Here is a 22,255-nt window from a genome sequence, read left to right on the forward strand (position 1 = left end):
CACTGTAATTACAGACTGCAATTACCACCAGTTATTACAGTGTAACTATGAATTTTACAATTAATTACAATGATTGTTACAGTGTAATTGCATATGTAATTACAGTGTAATTGCATATGTAATTACAGTGTAATTGCATATGTAATTACAGTGTAATTGCATATGTAATTACAGTGTAATACGGATGTTACCAACATTTTTTTCATTGAAAAAACACTTCAGACAAGGTCAAACTGCACTTTGCGATTATTGCTTGAGAGGAAATGGAATGTTCTTTTCCTTCCATTCTGTCCTCCAACAGAGGAAACAGCTAGGGACAGGATGCAGGCTTCCTGTCATATCAGTAAGACGACTGATTATTAATTGACACGTAAATCCAACCTGACTCCCCATCAGTGTGTCACACAGACCATGGCAGTGACATGCATTACAGAAATGTCCATTGGTGAGGAAAGTCATAGTCACATGGACTGGGACAGCTGAGCATTGTCAGCCCGCATTTACTGTCTCCAATCAGAGTCCCTATGACTGTGTATTCACCCACCGTCTGCCCCCTTGCCCTGCCATCTACGATAACTGTCGCCATGGAGCGGTGAGGGTGACAATTGCCCCAAGGCCTGTGACATGTGACCGCAGCCTCTCTCCAAGTCTCTATCGAGCTCACTGGGATCTGACATCCTACTACATAACAAGAACTCGGGCCTGACACCTATGTTGGTTACTGACTTACACTAATGGTTGAGGCTATTGCAAGCAGTGACACACATGTTGTGCTATTGAATGGAATGTTCTCACACATGCTAAGTAATGTTTACACTTGCTAGCTAATGTGCTAGCGTAGCAACAGCTCATTTGAAACACCACCTTTTACCGCAATATCAGTGTCACATGTTTGTTAATTTTCTGTACCTATAGCAAAACTGCTTAAACTCCATCAGTATTTCGTTTTAAAAAAAAGTTAAGCTGCCTGAGCCTAAAGCAAGATAAGTGCTCTCACTTTGTCACAGTGTGATACTGCATTCACTAGCTCCCATAGAAGTATATTATTGTATCTGTGTACAGATCTATGGGCTGGCCATGCACAGTATGTATTACACCTGCATGCAACAGACCTTAAAAACTAGTAACATGAAAGCATGAATACCTTTTATTTACTGCCTCCTCTTTTATGTTGATCAGAGATCGATGTCTGGTGATTACGGTAGTGCGTTCTTACTAGGCTTTTACCACAGTCTGTTACAGTGGACCGCAGATTTGAACCAGTATTCCCAGTACTATAACACACTATAACGTACCCATTAATACCATTCATTGTCAGTTAAAAGCCAAGGCAGAACAACAGTACTTCAAGTCTCATGGTGACATTACTGCACAACGCTTACTTAGCCATTTCCATGCACATACTTCGCTTTCACCATCCTCCTTTCTAGGCCTAGATTCAATCAGATCAGGTGTTAACCGGTGATAGCAGACACCCGCATTGATGATGGTTTGGCTGTGTCGGAGGTGGAATTGCGTTGGAGCTGTCAAGCGATCTTTGTCACGAAGCCAGACCCGTCCCACTCGCGTTAGAAGTTCAGAACCAGAAAGTGTAGGCTATATAGAAATAATGACGTTCAAATGAAATTCATTAAATGAAATAATGAGAATTTCAATCATCCTAAACAAGGTGTAGATTACATCTCACATTTCAGTTTTTGAACGTGTAAACAAGGCTGCATGGGATTTCTCTTATTGCGTCTTTGTGCAGCCAATGGCAATGTCCGCTTTAGGTATGATACTGTGAGTCGATTGTGGATTTGACAGCTCTAACACAGTTCCACCTCCGACACATCAAATCATCAGCTATGAAGATGTCGGCTAAAGCGGATCTGACTGAATCGGGCCCTTAGCTTTCTGAACAACACGCAGAATGAAATTCAATTCAAAAGTTGCAAATCATGTTCAAACCCAAACACTGTCTAGCGCAGGGTGATTCCTACACTCTGAGAAGAACCAAGGCCTAACATTGACGCTTTGGAAGACATTTCAAACACACCCCATTTAATGAGCTGCAGAAGAGATGCTACGTGTGTGTGTGTGTGTGTGTGTGTGTGTGTGTGTGTGTGTGTGTGTGCCAATAACATCTCTAGGTCAGGTCAGTCAGTGGCACCCATAAAAAAAGATTTATGCTGCAGGCAATTAATCCCTCTTACCTCCTCCTTAAGGCTTTAAAACAAGAAAAGCTATTTACCCCTGTCAAAGGCTTTAGCATTGTTTAATAAGAAAATGCCTCTGGCTGGCTGTTTTTAAAAGATTTAGGCTCTATTCAATCCGTTATCGTGGAAATTCAGCATTACATCGTGATTGAAATTTAAAGGCAATGTTCATGTGTTGGTGAAGACTGCATTCACAGTAAATGCTGCATGTCGGCTCAATCGTAAATTACCTTTACATTTCCATCACAGAATCAGCAATGCGTCTGCTTTACAGATGAAAGAATATCCAGATTGCATGTTGGCCTTTAATGTATCAGACTTGATCTAGCCAAATTAAGTTGGAGATTAGTTTCAGAAAATGTGTCGCTCCTCACTGAAGGCTTGGAGGTGAGTATTAAGTGAAGGTTGTCTATCTTTTTTTTTGTTGCTTTGGGGAGAGTTCTGTGGTTTTTATTTGGCACAGGGGAGGGTAGAGTTTTTTCTCCAGGGTTTACTTTAGCCCTTTTGCAGGTTTTACTATACCATTACTTCCATCCTAGCCAAATTTCCTCTTCTGTTTGCATGCACCTTCCCTATATCGAGGTGTTTTGGTACTTCCCTTATGCACTAAGTTTTTCCACACACTAACTATACCACACAGGTCAATATAGTCTACCAGTCTATCCTGCTTTCTATCCATCATTCATAGTGACAATAGTGGTAGGTGGATCGTTTGTCCAGATCTGCAATATCCTAAGTAGCGATCATACCACACATAAAATCATTCAAAGCTGCACCAATTTTCATTATAAGTGGAGAGGACATGGTGCATCATTGTGCATGAAAGAACAGTGAAGACATGAGACAGGCAGCTCAAAAAGTTGCCCTATTGAACTTGTTTAGGGACACTACAATGATCCTACCCAGACTAGCCTCCAACACCCCATTGCAATGAATAATTGCATTGTTTTCACGTGAGTACGTTCTACTCTAGGCGGTAAACTGCAGCGAAAATGTCATTCGAATCACAGCGCAAACGTGATTTGAATGTTTCATTCCATTCTACTGTTAACAATTTATTCGGTATAGAAAGTAGCATGCCAGTCTGACTGTATTTTAAGTTCTGATGCTAAGATGCGCTGTCTGTTGTCGCTCACCAAGTCATCCTATAATAATGTGGCCACATATGCTTCCAGCAAACCCAGTTATTTAGGATGATGAGCTCTGCCTTCTTTCCAATCCGAGTGGCTATTCCTCGCGCACCTAGAATTCATAACGCTTCAATATCCTATAGCCTAAACTTTTGTCATTTCACTTTTACAATGTATTATCTTTTATGTGTGGCATTAACACAACCAGTCATAAAGTTTTCATCTGATTATAGGCTACTTCAAACGTATCCCGTAGGCTACCTGCGCACATTCGTCCAAAATATAATTCCAGCAGCCAAAATGTGCAGATTGTAGCGTTGAATAAGTCTGTATGCTTTGTTTATTGGTTATGGTGCATTGGCACAGAAACCTGTTGGTGGAACATTTGTTGCATACATTTTAGATCATTATAAATATTGTATAAACATGTTGAAAATCAGATTTTCACCTAGCTGATCATTGTCTATCAGATCGCTCTGATCGTAGAGTAGGTCTAACGAAACTGTCAGGGAGAGTTAGCTCATCCGTGGTGCTCCGCGAACCCTCAACTTTCTGTCGCGGCGTAGTCCTGCGTGGCATCGACTGTGCCCCAAAAGCATGCTGAAGTGGCAAATTCAATATCCACGCTTATAAACACAGGGTCGCTACAGTTCGTTATTTGTGCTATTTTTTTGTTAAGTCTATGGGGGGGAGGGTGTGCACATTTTTTTTTTGGTACTTTACACGGAGAGGGTCTCGTGAAAATATGTTTAACCTGAGAAGGACGCCTTGATGGACCAGCCCCCTAATAAAGACCTAAAATGGAATTTCAGATTCCATTTTAGGAAACAAGCCTATCCTCAACTATTGTAAGATGAAGACATTGTGTCCAAGGTTAAACGTATCCTTCACACTACAAGCAAATACCAATGGTACAAAACTGTACTGTTTATTAAGTGGATTCATTTGCCAACTGTTCAGTGCATTATCTGAACCTATTTTTTTCTAGACCGCTGAATATTTGCCATCACATACTTTATTTGACCTTTATTTAACTAGGCAAGTCAGTTAAGAACAAATTCTTATTATCAATGACGGCCTAGGAACGGTGGGTTAACTGCCTGTTCAGGGGCAGAACGACAGATTTGTACCTTGTCAGCTCGGGGGTTTGAACTTGCAACCTTTCGGTTACTATAACTTAGTAGAGTAAGTTTTACATTAACTATTGGTTGTGAATTTTTTAATGTACATGAAAAAGACACCCATTCGCAGTCAAACGTTCAGTCCATTCAACAATATGTGACTGGAAACTATTGTTTTTTTTTATGGTTCAGGAAATTGAGTTCCATAAGGATTTATGGATTTCTTTAGAAAATAATTGCAATTGGCTGTGACATAGAATTTCTCCTCAGTTATCCTCAGTAACTTATACTGTTCCCCAAATTACAAAGCTTTTCTTATCTCCGTTTCACAAGCAGCATAACGGACTGAAAAATGTAAATGTCAAATTGCATGTGGCTGAACATTCTGGATCCTATTTTTCCATAAAATTATATTTTTCCATGAAATCTAGTGAGATCATTCGAAGTGAGAGATTACTACCTAGTAACATCATGCTATCATTTAGAAAACCGATTTAGAAGTAAATGTAAATGTATATTTTTGTTAATAAACCACTAAGCAGACTAGCAGCGATGTAGTAGGTTATTGACCTTACATTGCAGATTCTCCTGTGCCTATATTACAGAGCTCACTTAGAGATATAGGTCCTGCCCAATCAATGAAATCTTTTCTTATTTCTAAACTTTTAAATGTAGTTTAACGATGTGATTGTTCTCATCATCCAGACCTTTCCTATTCTTAGTGATTATAAAAAGCTTCATTCTCCTTGTAGTTCAGGGCTGCCAGGGAGCCGCAGTCAGTCTCTCCACCTTGGCTTTGTTAGAGCCACTGGGGCTCATTTAAAGAGAAAGTGACCGAGAGAGAGGTAGAGGTAGAGAGAGAGAGAGAGAGAGTGAAAGACAGGGAGAGACAGGAGGAGAGGCAAAGAGAGAGGCAAAGAGAGAAGTGGCGAGAGAAAGATAGAAAAATACAAAAGAGAGAGAGAGAGACAGAAGTAGAATAAAAGTGAGACAGGAGAAGTAGAGCGAGAGGCAATGGAGGGATTCATCTTTACCTGTGGAGGAGATTAAGGGTCTGGATTGTGTGTGATTAATGAGTGGGCTGCTGATTGCTCATCTTCTCTTTCCCTCCATGAATTACCAGCACACTCGCAAATTGACACATTCAGATCCCTCAAATTGAAGAGAGAGAGAGAAAGAGAGAAAGGAATGAAAGAGATGAGAATAAAAGAGAGAGAACTAAAGAAAGAGAGAAAGATAAAATGAGAGCGAGAGAACTAAAGAAAGAGAGAGAGAGAGAATGAAAGAGAGAGGGGAATAAGAGATGAGAATGAAAGAGAGAGAGAATTCAAGAACGAGAGAGAGAGAAAGAGAATGAAAGAAAAAGAGAGAATGAATGAAAGAGAGGGAGAGCACTAAAGAAAAACCAAGAGAGACAGAAGTGAATGTTTTATTCCAATGGTAAAAACTTCAGGTTGTTGTGCTGGAAACATTTTATTCACATACCATCTCAGCTATTGCAAAACAACTTTTCAAGAACATGTGGAGACCTCTTTCTACTGGGTCCCATTGGGTTTTAATCAGGCCCTCAATGTCCGGTCTGGAGCGTGTAGTCACAAGCTTTTACCATGTAGCAACCTAGCAGTGCCCTAGAGAGCCTATGTAAATTATTATTATGACATTTGTCGTCACACAGGACCACGTGCTGACATAGACCAATCACAGGCCCGGCAGGCTACGAGGAGGTTCCATAGACATTAAGGTTGACTCTCTCAGGCAGGATGAAAACGACTACATCGACCACAATCATTTTCTAGTTACGAACACTTTCACCATGATCCTTAGCAATTTTTGGGGGGTGCCATTCAGCCCCATTCAGCAATATGGCACATTTCAAATTCTAATACTTCTGGCTTCACGAGCCAAGTTTTCCATAGGAACACGTGGATGACGTCGGCACTATCAACATCTACTGGTTTTAATGTCTATGGCTTTAAGATAAATTCATGTTCCATGGAACGTTTTAGAACTTGTTGGAGTGAACAATTCGTTAGACTGTTCCTGGGATGCTTCGGTGTGCAACACTCTCAGAATAAGAGGTAATGTTGCTGGACCCCAGGTCTGAGTAGCAGCTGCCATGGCAGCAGCTAATGGGGATTCTTAATAAATACAAATTCTACCTAACCCAACCATTCCTGGAACCAAAAATGTATTAGCTGGTGTATTTATGTATTTGATCACTTTGCCTTGGTGTGAAATTACAAGACCTTATAAGTCCTTGCAAGTCCTTTTACTGGATGTGGCAAATATGGTCTGTTTTTAATTGATAATAGAACAACCATATGTATCAGTTCCCACCTGCACAGCCCAGGCTTATATGTACAGCAACACATCAGGGATTGTTTGTAGTCACCGAGGGATCTCAGGGGAGGCATATCTGCATAGAGCCTCTCCCCGCTTTGAAAAGACACATTAAAGTGTGTGTGTGCACGAGCTTGTGTGTGTGTGCATGCATGTTTGTACTTTAGGTCCAATGTGGCTGCTTTTCTTCAGATGTTATATTGCAGTAGTGGCACATTGCTATCAGTTAGGGATTGGACTGAGGGAACCATGCAGTCACAAGAATGTGGCCCAGCAAGAGGAAACAGAGCACCAATTAGGAGCTGTTTTAAACCTAATTGCTTTAAAGCCCATTGCTAAGCAGCTTTGGCAACATTGGAGAATATGTAGCAAGTATCAAGAATGGCAAAATAAACAAATTCCTTTTCAGGTGTTGATATCCTGAATGTACTAATTAATCTATCTACCTAACCTGAAATGATCTATCCTGACTCTATATAACCTGAAATGATCTATCCTGACTCTATATAACCTGAAATGATCTAGCCTGACTCTGTATAACTTGAAATGATCTAGCTTGACACTGTATAACCTGAAATGATCTATCCTGACTCTATACAAGCTGAAATGATCTAGCTTGACTCTGTATAACCTGAAATGATCAATCCTGACTCTCTATATATATATATTGTGGGGCTCCCGAGTGGTGCAGCGATCTAAGGTACAGCATCTCAGTGCTAGAGGCGTCACTACAGACCCTGGCCGTGATTGGGAGTCCAATAGGGTGGCACACAAAAAGCCCAGCGTTGTCCGGGTTAGGGTTTGGCTGGGATGCTTCGGTGTGCAACACTCTCAGAATAAGAGGTAATGTTGCTGGACCCCAGGTCATTGTAGGCAGTCATTGTAAATAATAATTTGTTCCTAACTGACTTGCCTAGTTAAATGAAGGTAAAAAAAAAAAAAAGATATACACCACCGTTCAATAGTTTGGGGTAAACTTTGAAAGAAAAGCACATATTTTGTGCATTAAAATGACATCAAATTGATCAGAAATACAGTGTAGACATGTTTAATGTTGTAAATGACTATTGTAACTGGAAACAGCTGATTATTAATGGAATATCTACATACTGTAGGCGTTGAGAGGCCCATTATCAGCAACCATCACTCCTGAGTTCCAATGGCACATTGTGTTAGCTAATCCAAGTTTATCAATTTAAAAGGCTAATTGATCATTAGAAAACCCTTTTACAATTATGTTAGCACAGCTGAAAACTGTTATACTGATTAAAGAAGCAACACAACTGGCCTTCTTTAGACTAGTTGACTATCTGGAGCATCAGCATTTGTGGGGTCGATTACAGGCTCAAAATGGCCAAAGACAAAGCACTTTCTTCTGAAAATGTGTAAGTCTAATGTACCTGTCCTCTTGCTCAGTTGTGCACCGGGGCCTCCCACTCCTCTTTCTATTCTGGTTAGGGCCAGTTTGCGCTGTTCTGTGAAGGGAGTAGTACACCGCGTTGTATGAAATCTTCAGTGACCAAATACTTATTTGCCACCATATTTTGCAAATAAATTAATAAAAAATCCTACAATGTGATTTTCTGGATTTCTTTTCCTAATTTTGTCTGTCATAGTTGAATTGTACCTATGATGAAAATTACAGGCCTCTCATCTTTTTAAGTGGGAGAACTTGCACAATTGGTGGCTGACTAAATACTTTTTCCCCCGACTTTATATTGTAATGAAACAGGCAGGGAGCAGGTCTCGAACCCTCGACCTTCTAGCCCGAAGTCCAGCTCGCTATCGACTGTGCCGCAAAAGCATGCTTGAGCGGCAGAGTCGATATCCGCGCTTATAAACCCAGGGTCATTACACTACTCCCTCCTTTCAAAGAGCGCGTCCTCGCGACTCAATGTCTTATAGGAACGCGCTCACCGGCCAAGCACACGCACTGTCGTGGATGCAAGGTCCGATCACTTCTGACACCAATGTAAGGAAACAGCAGGGAGCAGGTCTCGAACCCTCGACCTTCTAGCCCGAAGTCCAGCGCGCTATCGACTGTGCCGCAAAAGCATGCTCGAGCGTCAGAGTCAATATCCACGCTTATAAACCCAGGGTCGTCACAATATACCGTATATACAGTTGAAGGTGGAAGTTTACATACACTTAGGTTGGAGTTATTAAAACTCGTTTTTCAGCCACTCCACACATTTCTTGTTAGCCAACTATAGTGTTGGCAAGTCGGTTAGGACATCTACTTTATGCATGACACAAGTAATTTTTCCAACAATTGTTTACAGACAGATTATTTCACTTATGATTCACTGTATTAATCAAATTTATTTATATAGCCCTTCGTACATCAGCTGATATCTCAAAGTGCTGTACAGAAGTGGGTCAGAAGTTTACATACACTAAGTTGACTGTGCCTTTAAACAGCTCGGAAAATTACAGAAAATTATGTCATGGCTTTAGAAGCTTCTGATAGGCTAATTGACACCTACCTTCAAACTCAGTGCCTCTTTGCTTGACATCATGGGAAAATCAAAAGAAATCAGCCAATACCTCAGAAAAAAATTGTAGACCTCCACAATTCTGGTTCATCCTTGGGAGCAATTTCCAAATGCCTGAAGGTACCACGTTCATCTGTACAAACAATAGTACGCAAGTATAAACACCACGGGACTGCGCAGCCATCATACCGATCAGGAAGGAGATGCATTCTGTCTCCTAGAGATGAACATATTTTTGTGTGAAAAGTGGAAATCAATCCGAGAACAACAGCAAAGGACCTTGTGAAGATGCTGGAGAAAACAGGTCCAAAAGTATCTATATCCACAGTAAAACGAGTCCTATATCGACATATATATCGTCCTATATCAACTTGAAAGGCTGCTCAGTAAGGAAGAAGCTACTGCTCCATAACCGCCATAAAAAGCCAGACAACGGTTTGCAACTGCACATGGGGACAAAGATCGTACCTTCTGGAGAAATGTCCTCTGAAACAAGAATAGAACTGTTTGGCCATAATGACCATTGTTATGTTTGGAGGAATAGGGGGAGGCTTGCAAGCCAAAGAACACCATCCCAACTGTGAAGGGTGGGGGTGGCAGCATCATGTTGTGGGGCTGCTTTGCTGCAGGAGGGACTGGTGCACTTCACAAAATAGATGGCATCATGAGGGAGGAAGATTATGTGGATATATTGAAGCAACGGCATCAACAGTTTCAAGACATCAGTTAAGTTATTAAAGCTTGGTCACAAATTGCCTTAGCCACAACTGACAACTTCATCAGAATGCCATAGGCATCAGAGAGCTTGGGAGGTGGAGCTATGGAGACCAATCAAACATTTAGGCCGAATTCTTACCGAGTCTAATGCTCCTTCCTCGACTCTCATTCCTGTGTACCCCCACCTCGCAGACAGCCAAGCTCTCTTCTCCCTGTTTTGTTTCCAGGGATGTCTTATTAAAGCTCATGAGGCCCCAGGTAATATAGGAGAAAGGGGAAAAGATCTCTGGGCTGCATTCAGAGGCCCACATTAGTTATTCCCAGGGAGAGCTCATTCCTACTTTGCATTTACAGTTCTGCGTGTGTTTTTTGGAGCGGAGGCCAGAAACGAGCATCCTCCATGATGGCTATACCGCATATAGCAGGTGCTAGCAGTTACCACTGATGGATCAATAGTTTGTGAATTGCAGGAAAGTTACTTGTACACATGCAATTTTTGGATGGGTTAAAAGCCTAGGAATCATTAAGGAGATAATGTCATGTCAACCCTATCCAGCAGGGAGAACCGTGCAGGCATGGCCAGTGGATATGTAATTTGTCTGCCTTTGTCACACACGCTCTGCTCTTCAGAAGACGAGGCTTTTGCCTGTGTAGTCGGCTGGTGAAAAATTGGACGGAGAGAGGCTTCTCCTCAGGGAACAACAATCTCCAAAGCTGGAGTCAAAATCTCCATTTGGCATCAGGATTTATTTCACATCGAATTGCTCAGAGCCAACAAAACATGAAACCACCACCGTTCTAACATGGACATTTTTGTGTGGGTGTGTTTTTGTATTGCTTTTGTGCCAGACAAAACAGTGTAGGCTGAATTTCTATACGGAGTGTGTTTGAAAAGTTGCCAGGTTGACTCTGCAATAACCTCCATCTTAGTGCACTCTGAATTTTACATTTGATTCAGCTCATATGTGTCAAAGTGTATATATTATGGCGGAATTTAGAAGGCCGAAATCTTCTGGTTTTAACAATGATCTATCAGTTTTATCAACCTTCACTGTCCTTCAAGAGTTGACGAATTTCCTCCTCACTTCAGTTTTGCTTTCGGTTTGGAGACATCTTTCAAGACCCTGCAAATGAATATGTCCCTTTTCAACAACTTTACTCTCTACTCATATACTGTACGTGTAACGTTGGATAACAAAAAGGGAAACTGACTAGTCAGTCATTTGCACAATCCTTCTCTCTGCATACTGTGATACCAGTAACATAAAGGTATGCAGTGTACGTGAGAGGCCAGTTGTAGTGAGGAGTAGGCTCCCTAGCTAGCCATGTCAAATCAATGTATTCTGCTCTGCATTGGCCTATCTCTCATGGCCCACCATGTCACCCCAATTTACTGTGGGGTAGGTTAAACCCTACCTGGAAGTGGCAACGCATCGTAAGAAAAAAATGTATCTTGTTTTATTTTGGAACTCAGTCGGGGTTCCTCAACTTAAAACAGAGTAAGAATAGTGGAATACAAAACTAGGTACAATTTAGAAATGTTTTACTCTTGATATGTCAGTCACTGACAATCACTCAATTAGCCATGTCAGCTAACAGTTTTTAGAGAGGGAGTTTTTAGAGGGAGTTTGTCTAGCCAGTTATCTAAACTTGTATTCGGCCTAATCATGGCCGAATACTGACCGCGCATGCAGGGCATGTGCCCAGGGGCCCTGACCTCCAGGAGGCCCCATTGGTTTTGTTAGTCATTCTCACTCAGATATCATATTAACATGGCATAAGCCATTAGAGAATTTGCTTTGAAACTGCAACAATTTCTCTCCCTTCCATGGCAAAATGGGTAGAATTGCATGAAATGTGCTGTAAAACTCCACATCCTGTCTCTCTGCCCCATGGCAACATGTGTAGATTTGCAGAACACTTGCTTTAAAACTGAAACATTTGCTTTACACCCCATTGCAGAAAATAGACGTTAAAAAGTCTATCTCACTTCGGGCCCCCAAAAGGCACACTATTAGATGTGCTCTCCTAATCTCACCAATCCAGTAAGTAACCCTTGGTTATTTTACTATAAATTCAGTGTTTCACTAATCCTATAAGTAACCCTTGGTTATTTTACTATAAATTCAGCGTTTCGCCTCTCTTGGTATGTTTTGTAACTGAACGAAGGAACAGCAAGCAGTGTAGCAATCTAAGTAGTTCTTGACTTAATGATATCATTAGACGGCAACAGTAAATGTTTCCCTCTCAAGCAGTTTGTGTTCGGTGCTCCGCTAGCTCTCTGCTTTCAAAGCCTGATGAATTGGGTTTACGTAAGCCTTTATAAGAGGTGGATCAGAACATCGTGAATTGCTTCTGCGAGAAAAGCATGGGAGATTTGTCACAAGCATGTAGTAGCCTAGCAGAGCAGCTCTTCGCCAAGCTCCTTCGAAATGCAAGGTATTCCAGTCTAAACATGAACCAGGGTGAGTCGACTAGAGGAAGCAACATTGTGTGTCTCAAACCTGTCAAACCTATTTTATTTGTATCACCTGGATTTGCTCACCATTGGATTCCCCTACATATCCAGTAGTGTTTGTTACAGTCATGTACTGTAGCAATACCGACTGTAAGGAAAGTATAGACCAGCAGGAGAGGATGGCACATTGTAATTTCATATAGGTCACATGGGGGAAGAGAGCCAACTGTTTCCATCCAATCCATTTCAGAGTGGGAAGGGAACAGGGGAACAGCTCAGGAGTTCATGTATGGTCGGCTCGGTTTAGATATCTGTCAGGTGTCTGGGAATCTTTGGTTTATTGAATGACTTATACTAAAGACCCCAACCAATTTTGACCCAGGGTCATTCAGACATACACTGAGTGTACAAAACATTAGGAACACTTTCCTAATATTGAGTTGCAACCCCTTTTGCCCTCAGAACAGGCTCAATTTGTCTGGGTATGGACTCTGCAAGGTGTCGAAAGCGTTCCACAGGGATGCTGGCCCATGTTGACTCCAATGCTTCCCACAGTTGTGTAAAGTCGGCTGGATGTCCTTTGTGTGGCGGACCATTTTTGATACATACGAGAAACTGTTGAGTGTGAAAAACCCAGCCGCATGGCAGTTTTTGTCACACTCAAACCGGTGCACCTGGCACCTACTACCAGACCCCGTTCAAATGCACTTAAACCTTTTGTCTGCCGATTCACCCTCTGAATGGCACACATACACAATCCATGTCTCAATTGTCTCAAGGCTTAAAAATGATTCTTTAACCTGTCTCCTCCCCTTCATCTACACTGATTGAAGTGGATTTAACAAGTGACATCAATAAGGGATCATAGTTTTCACCTGGAATCACCTGGTCAGTCTATGTCATGGAAAGAGAAGGTGTTCCTAATGTTTTGTACACTCAGTGTGTTTATTATATTCTTACCTGTCATCCCTCATTCATCCATCCCTCTCTCATCCCTCTCTCTTCCTTCCTGTATATGGGCTCCAGGGACACTCTGGAACAGTGCTTCTTGATTTTCCTTAAAGGTGAAACAAATTGGACTTGCTAGTCAGCTGAATGTAAATCTTCCTTAATGAGAGAAATGATATTTCCACAATGTCCTGCTCTCGTCCTCAGATCAGACACCGTTCCCTCTCACACAGCTGTGTTTGTATCCCCTACTATGTGTTCTGTGATAGATAAAGTCTGTCTTTGGTTCAGTTCCACCAGCTCATCTCTTTTATTGGCTCTCTTTCTTTCTTTCTTTCTTTTTTCCCCCTTTTTTTCTTTCCTTTTTTTCTTTCTCTTTCTCTCTCTCACCCCCTATTTCTCTCTCTCTTTCTCCCCCCCTCTCCTCTCCTCTCTCTCACTCCCCTACTGTATGTCTCTCTGGCTCTCTCTATCTCTCGCCCTCTTCGCCCCACCCCGTCTACAGAGGTTGTTCAGCTGAGCCTGGCTGAGGACCAGAGAGTGAGTGTCTCCACGGTAACAGTGGGCCTCAGCACCGTGCTGTCTTGCGCCATCCAGGGAACGCTGCGGCCGCCAATCATCTGGAAGAGGAACGGAATCATACTCAACTTCCTGGACCTGGAGGACATCAATGTGAGTGTCGGCTGAGTCAGAGAGGTTTCAGTTGTCCTGGTTGGAGGATTCCCAGAATAAGAAGGGAATAAGCAGGAAATCCAGTCGTCTCCAGCCAGGATTTCTGGAAACCAGGGAATTTATGGGAAGTTATAGGACCCTGTAAAAATCATGTTTCGACATGAAGTAAGTCATGCTAGTATGAGCCAGAGTCCAAGGGAACAAGGTTGAAACAGGTTAGTCCTACAGCCCAAAACTGCATAGGCTTTCACTCCAAAACTGTTGATGTGAGTAAGAGTGTCTTTAAACATTATGGGCCTTTCAAGGTGAAACACTGAACCAGTGTCCAACATTGTAAACTTTGATGTGGTGTGTTTTTAGGAAAAAAATATATAATTGGAACGTTGGTTAATATTTTATTATCCTCAGAATGTCTCTCAACAGGGGCTCTTCACATTGAAAGAAATCAAAGAATAATCAATAACTTTAGATAAAGGTTCACGGAAAATAAATGAGAAATGCTAATTCCCATTAACACCATTAATTCATATTATTTCCCAGCTTGTGTTTTTAAAATGTTCTAATTAAAAACAGGTCTGTGTTTTTCCTCACTTTTTAGCTAACATTTATTCGAATTAGAAATGATGTCATGATTTGGGTCTCATTGGCACTCTGCCAGGCGTCGTGCTGATCTGAAAGAGCACAAACCATGTTCAAAATAAATATGAGCAAATCCCAACATAGCATAGCATGGGAATTGGCTACATGCGGTTAATGAACTATGGAGTGGCGGCGCCGGCGAGTTGTTTCCCTCACAGCTGACAGTGTGGGACTCTGTTAATCCACCAGCTGATTAGTATTCTCTACTTGCATGTTAACGAATTGGCCTTGTTATATGCTGCCATGGAGATACAATAGACAATGGCATGCAGGTCAACTGCCATGTGCATAAGCGGGGTCACGGGGTGGACAAGGAAGTGAGAGAAAAAAAGGTCCTCTGTGCAACGTGCTACATGCTACTGCTACTGTTGCCATGGAGTATTCAGTGGTAAATAGTGTGTGACAATAATTACAGTTGTCAGTTACCACTTTGAGGTTATTTTTCATGTTCACAAAGTAATGTCTGATGCGCAAGAACATGCAGGTGTGCACAATAAGCAATGTGCCACTCCGCATCATGTGTTCCCACGTAATTCTTAGGCGGCTTTATGCTCTTACAATGCACACAGTCTGCAAGGGAAAGTGTTACCTCCTATTGGGCACTACCGCCGCATTTCAATTCAGAACAAAGGAAATGATTCATACTGATTGAAGGCCTTTGGTCTCCGCGTGTGCCCCTCTAGCGGCATTGGCAGAGAGCGGATGTTGCCGGTTCTTAGGGATCCAGTATTTTCAACCCAACTTCCGTTTCCCCCGAAAAAGAAAAAAAACAGAAGCGGGAACTCCGTTCAGGCGTCTTTCTACGCCTGCTACGTTGGGTTGCCGTGTGATTTGTCGCTTCGGATCAGCGTAAAGTAGATTCATTTACAGGCCAACTTGAGTTGTTCGTGTTGTACTATGAAAATGATCTCATTTTGCAATCAATAAACAAATATTACATTTAGCTGTGATTGGAATTCCAACCCAAAAGGCACTCTGACATATGAAACGTTTCGCTGGCTGAGTGGCAATTTGCCCATGCTGGAATCAGACCCATTTGTCTGCACTCTGCTACAGCGTAAAGGTAGAGCAGTATTATTCTCTCTCTCTCTCGCTCTCTCTCTCTCTCTCTCTCTCGCTCTCTCTCTCTCACTCTCTCGCTCTCTCACTCTCTCGCTCTCTCTCACTCTCTCGCTCTCTCTCGCTCTCACTCTCTCGCTCTCGCTCTCACTCTCTCGCTCTCACTCTCTCGCTCTCTCTCGCTCTCTCTCGCTCTCTCTCACTCTCACTCTCTCGCTCTCTCTCGCTCTCACTCTCTCGCTCTCTCTCGCTCTGTCTCTCGCGCTCTTGCTCTCTCTCTCGCTCTCTCTCGCTCTTTCTCTTGCTCTCGCTCTCTCTCTCGCTCTCTCTCTCGCTCTCTCTCTCGCTCTGTCTCTCTCGCTCTTGCTCTCTCGCTCTCTCGCTCTCTCTCGCTCTCTCTCGCTCTCTCTCTCACTCTCTCTCGCTCTCTCGCTCTCTCTCTCACTCTCTCTCTCGCTCTCTCGCTCTCTCTCTCGCTCTCTCTCTCGCTCTCTCTCTCGCTCTCTCTCTCGCTCTCTCTCTCGCTCTCTCTCTCGCTCTCTCTCTCGCTCTCTCTCTCGCTCTCTCTCTCTCAATGGGACATTTTACATATTGAATGGCTACTTTTCTCCAAAGTAATTGAGTTGTGTTTTGGGAAAGATAAAATCTGTTCCCCTCTGCTTTGATTGCCTTCAAGGAGAGGGCGGCACTATACGGCTGCATTTACACAGGCTGCGCAGTTCTGGTCCTGTGGCCAATTATTGGCAAAAGAGCTGATCTGATTGGTCAAATAATTTGTGGAAAAGGATCAGAATTGGACTGCCTGTGTCAAAGCAGCCTATGTACTGAGGAGAAAGAAAACCATTTGTTTCACTCATCACCTCCAGTAGTTCCAGACAGACTGAAACACCAGGGGATAATTCAGCAATGAAATTAAGTAGTGCGCTTTCTCTATTGAAACAATTATGCTATATCATATGTTAATTAGCATGTCAAACTCGCCCGTTTGGGAATGCTGTGAAAACTCCACAAACGCTATTAAGGCTACAATAGACAAATATTAGTCTATTATAAAGGGGGAGGGGAGATAGACGGAAGCATCGGGGTTGGTTTAGCATTTCAAAGACAAAGCAAAAGGAAACATTTATCAGACAATATTTAGCTTCTTTATAAAATAAGGCGGAACTAATTAACTATGTGTAAGTGTAAAGCAATTCCGCTCACTGTATTAAATCTTTAAATTTTTTTATTATAAGACATTTCCCTCTACAAGGTCCATCATTTGAGATGCAAATGGCGGTGTGAACAAGGTGTTCAGCATCTCTTGTTTAATTTAACTTTGAGAGGATTGTATTGCATTTATAGTCTCAGGTCCACCCACATACTGTACACACATGTCTAGGTAATTAAAAGCATCTCGGATAAACCTGTACTGGTTTAAGTATATCCCCTATGGGGCTACATACTATAGAAAACAAAAGTTTACTGTTTAATATCTACCTCACAGGGGGAGGCTGCTGAGGGGAGGACGGCTCGTAAGAATGGCGGAGCAAATGGAATGGCATCAAACACATGGAAACCAGGGGTTCGATGTATTTGATACCATTCCACTCACCCCACTCCAGCTTTTTCCATGAGTATGCCCTCCCCAATAAAGGTGCCACCAACCTCCTGTGATCTACAGGTACTGTACAATACAGTAATTTATTTCTAAAGCAGTTACTACTGTTTTGCTAAGTCTGTCCTAATTCCTCTGCCTTTCCTCACCTAAAAGCATCGCTAGAGATGATATGTCCTCATCCACTCCCACCTCGTTAGCTAAGAGAGAAGCAATATTTTCCATCTAAAATCACGTAGTGGGACAGTAGCTTGTGGCAAGAAACTCCAAGGCTTTAGTCTGTGTTCAGAGAGAGATTTGTTACCAGGTAGGTAGCTTTGCACACACTCTGTCCGCCACATACGGGACACCACTATTTAGTTTCTTAATCCTCCCTAAGCCCCTGCTAAAACCCCAGGTGAGTTGTGCATCCGGAAAAACAACAACTGGTTCCATTAATCACACTAATGTTCTTTGTATTTTTAACCCTTCCTATTTATCAGACTGAGTGAGCGTGACGACGGGGCTCAAATCCCCACGCCCCTCCCAACACCCAGGGACCACGTTGATTCATTGTCTAATATGCTTCCCATCACTCCATGCTCCCCTGTTGTATGCCCTCCCTCCTCCTCCCTCCCTCCATTCGTCCCCAACCCCCCCATCACCTCAATCCCTTCCCTTATTCCCTTCCTCACCATCCTCCACTGCCACCTTCCTCTTCTCCCAATAGGACTTTGGTGATGACGGCTCCCTCTACATCACCAAGGTGACAACCATTCATATGGGGAACTACAGCTGTCATGCGTATGGATATGAAGAGCTCTACCAGACCCATGTACTGCAGGTGAATGGTTAGTAATGGCACACACTTGACATTTCACTGTCCTTTCAGGGTCAGATTTTAGTTTCGGCACATGGTCACCAGAATGTTGACCTGACTAAACGTGTAGTAGTTGCAGTTTGCGATCATTGGTGCGTTCAACGTTACTGTTTCCGTTTTTCTGTTGTTGCTTTGTTGTTGAGTAGACAACAAACATTTTGATAAAGTTTGTTGATAAAGTTTGTGGAGGAGGGACCTTCAGAGTTGCCTTCCGGGGTCAGGAGTGGTAACCCCTGCCTCAGACTCCAATGACAGCAACAGCGCTCACATCGCCAAAAATGGCATTGATCCCAACATGTCCAACATTCGGTCATCGAAAGCAAATGAGGCCTGTAACCATGGCGTTCTATTCACCATAGTCAGTTGATTCCACCCTGAGCATGTAAACCGTGTGTAGCTACAGTACATCAACTAGCCAGCAGCAAGCAGCGCAGATGCTGCAGACATTTATCAAAGCACACTGCTCGACAAACTCGTTTGCATAAGTATTTTTTTCCTCTCTCTCTCTCTCGCTGAGATGACGTGTGATTACCGGGCCTGCCTCTTCATTGAGGACCTTGGGAGAGCCGTCTGTGCCGCATCAAATCAAAGATAATAATCGCCGTTCTCGGAGCTTTGATTCATTTGCATGCGCAGATATGAATAGAGGGAAAAATAGCCTGAAATGATTTTCAATTAACAGGGACAATAGGCGTGATTGTGTTGTGTTGTACGGCAGGATTTAGGCTAATTGAAAAACGATACAGCTGCATCTAAGACCTGGCTTCAGCTGAGAAAAGCTGAAAAAGCTGAAAAGTGTTCTTCCTGGAAAGGCAGGTTATCTTGGAAGACAATTACCTTGTATTTCAATTGTGATCTTATTTGGTCTTATAAACATGCCTCTTATAAACATGCCTCTTATAAACATGTCTCATGCTGGACTCTGTTGTAATGCAGTGCATGTAGCTATGCGTGTGGTACTGGTGTGAAACTAAATCCTTTCTGCCTGGTGTGCCCGATGTGCCTGGTGTGTGTGTGTGTTTCTATACCATCCTGCCACTCCTATCAATGTTTCTTTGTAAGTATACCTCCCTAACTCCTCTCTCTTGTGGCTGTGTGCGTGTGTCTCTCTCTTTTCACGTGTGTGTCTGTGCATGTGTGCGTGTTTCTGTGTATCTAGTTCCCCCAGTGATCCTGGTCTACCCAGAGACGCAGGCACAGGAGCCTGGTGTGTCTGCCAGCCTGCACTGCCACGCCGACGGCATCCCAGACCCTAAGATCATGTGGCTAAAGAACGGCATGGACCTGCAGCCTAGACCCTCCAAGCAGCTCTCCCTCATCGGTAAGGCACCAGGCTGCCTTGCTGCCCTCACTGGCAAGACGGAGTGCATCCCAAATGACACCCTATTGCCTATATAGAGAACTACTTTTGACTAGGGCCCATAGGTAACGTATAAGGGTCAGGGTGGCACTTGAGACGCACCCTGTTATTACCGTCATAGCAGCTGCTGTTTACCAGACACACCACTATGCAGGGAACCATGGAGGTGTTGCTAAATTAGGTGCCAATCTGTGTCACACCTTCCTGTGTTGCCAAATCTAAGATTATGGTGACCGTTTTGACTATTGTTAGTTTGCCGGTTGATTGCTTAGGCCACTGATTTCAGAAAAGTAAATATCCATTCCTAGAAGATGAAAGAAATAGATAGAACAACAGTGTGTGAAAATGAAACCGACAGCAGCCAGCCATGTGGGGGGAGTTAAACGGAAGTTTCAATTTCCGAGGGGACAGAAGTGATCGTCTTTTATGGAGTCGTCCTCGTTAGATGGCAGTTTACAGGCTGTGTGTGGGTCATTACCTGTGATAATAGCCTGTTTTCAGACTTCAGATGCAGCTTAAACAGGGGAGCTTCTGAAAGCTTCACACATACATTAACGTCCTGCATCCCAGCTTCACGGATCGGCCATCTCTCACAGCTCGGTTTAGAGCTGGGTTCTAAGGATGTCCATTTAATTGTTATCAGATCTGATGATAGTCTTATACCTAGTAAAGGTTTAACAGAGTGCCCAAAAGTCTACAGAGCACGGTGGTTTTAGAGAGTGATACTCTACATATGAATTTTTTCAACATTGCATCAGTAAATTGATTTCCAACTCGGAGGCTAATGTTAGAGCTCGCAATCTTTCTTGCCAATGTAAAGGTGAGGCTACAGTGCTCACTAGCTATATTCCCATTAAGTTGTCCAGTGATTTTTTTTCTTGACATTTAGAAGGTTTGCATAGAAAATAGATGCGGCAATTGACTGCTGCGGTGCGTTTGTGTCGATAAAAACAGCTGGAGCTAATGACACCCCCGAAATCTAGAATGTCAAATAAAAATGAAGTAGTTGAAGGGTTTCCTTCATTAGTTTAGGTAAATTCCGCATGAATAAATTGCCGATAGACTGTATGCCCTCCCACCTATCTGTGTCATGTATCAGGTCGCCTGCAAAAGCCAAATATGGATAGAATGCAAGATTTGCAAAGAAACGTTTATTTAAATTTTTTATAGTTGAACAGTAGATTTAACGAGCAGTAGGCATTTAGTAACAAATGTGGAGTGGAGGTTCACGTGCCCCGCCCCGCGTCCCTTCAAAATGATTCGGCAATCATCATTTATTCGACAAGCACTGTTTGTCGCAATAAAGTTAGACAAAAGAAAAGTTAGACAAAAGAAAAATCCACCCCTTACTGAACTGATAAAAATGCTGTCAATCTTTACAAAACATTTCTCCTATAGCTGCAGTGTCCATTACACGACACAAAAACAAATTGTGTGTTGTTGGTTTTTTTTTTACATAGCTTTTGTCGGTTAACTGCCTAACTATGCTGCCAGGATCCCCTCCATTTACAATGGGAGTGTTCAGGAGCCTCAGCTGTTAGGAATAGGTGCTCTCCAAGGTTCATGACTGCTTAGTGCTACTGATGGTGCTGAATGGACAGCTGCATGGGGGTTATATAGGAAGGCATAACACTGCTGAAATCAGATAGAAATGCATTATGTAGAACCAACATCATCCTCTGTCATTTGGAATATTTATATATATATATATATATATATATATATATATATATATATATATATATATATATATATATATATATATATCATCTGTGTATATTTGATTTCTATCTGACACATTCTCAACATCTCAACTCACTAAAACCTTCCATTTACCCCCTGGCGCCGCGCAGTTCTACAAGTCTGAAATCACAGTATAATATCTCTGTTCCCTTGTTATTAATTCAACATAAAAAAAAAACATTTTAAGTGAGAAATCAATGTCTAACTATAGGCAAATTATTAATTGAGTGGTTATGCATTAAAATTGATCAAAGCATAATTATGGATAATAGGCAATTACGACACTGTCTGGTGTTTAATGTCGGGAGGCCCACACTTTACATCATTACGTTTCTCCTCCCTAAAGAGTAGATAGAAAAGTGAATTTGAACACAAGCTACTGTAAAAACATCATCCATTTAACTGTGCATTTCAATGACGTGAGGTATAGTGTCACAAAAATGACTGTTTATAAGGTGGTATAACTTGTGTTATCTACGTTGCTCTAAATGGGGCGGCATGTAGTCTAGTGGTTAGAGCGTTGGACTAGAAACCGAAAGGTCGATTCCCCCGAGCTGACAAGGTCAAAAATATGTTGTTCTGAACAAGACAGTTAACCCACTGTTCCTAGGCCACCATTGAAAATAAGAATGCGTTTTTAACTGAGTTGCCTAGTTAAATAAATGTATATTGCATTATTTGTGCATTGGGTCCTGTGGAAGTTGTATGTTTATATTAGTCCAGGGTTTTAGTCTCAGGCCATGGCTCAGTCAGGTCTTTTGTAGCACTGAGAAGTTCTCCACTGCCTCTGCACTGCCATTGCACATTTAGGAGACACATGGAGAGAGCTCAAGAGAGGGGGATCAAAGAGGACAGCAAGAGGGAGGCAGAGAGGGAGGGAGAGATGAGGGGAGGAAGGTGGAAGAGAGACTGGCACATG

General features: G+C 42.4%; 1 protein-coding gene across 2 annotated transcripts in view; it reads left to right on the forward strand.

Annotated features, from left to right (window-relative positions):
• Positions 1–22,255, forward strand: part of LOC112258097 (follistatin-related protein 4-like) — a 201,948-nt gene that overhangs the window by 158,633 nt on the left and 21,060 nt on the right. For both annotated transcript variants that reach the window (XM_024432208.1, XM_024432209.1), the window contains exons 7-9: positions 13,913–14,079; positions 18,084–18,204; positions 19,393–19,554. In XM_024432208.1, the coding sequence (XP_024287976.1) occupies positions 13,913–14,079; positions 18,084–18,204; positions 19,393–19,554 (450 nt within the window). The remainder of the gene's footprint in view (positions 1–13,912; positions 14,080–18,083; positions 18,205–19,392; positions 19,555–22,255) is intronic.

The sequence above is a fragment of the Oncorhynchus tshawytscha genome, linkage group LG09, assembly GCF_018296145.1.
Source record: "Oncorhynchus tshawytscha isolate Ot180627B linkage group LG09, Otsh_v2.0, whole genome shotgun sequence".
Classification (NCBI taxonomy): Eukaryota; Metazoa; Chordata; class Actinopteri; order Salmoniformes; family Salmonidae; genus Oncorhynchus; species Oncorhynchus tshawytscha.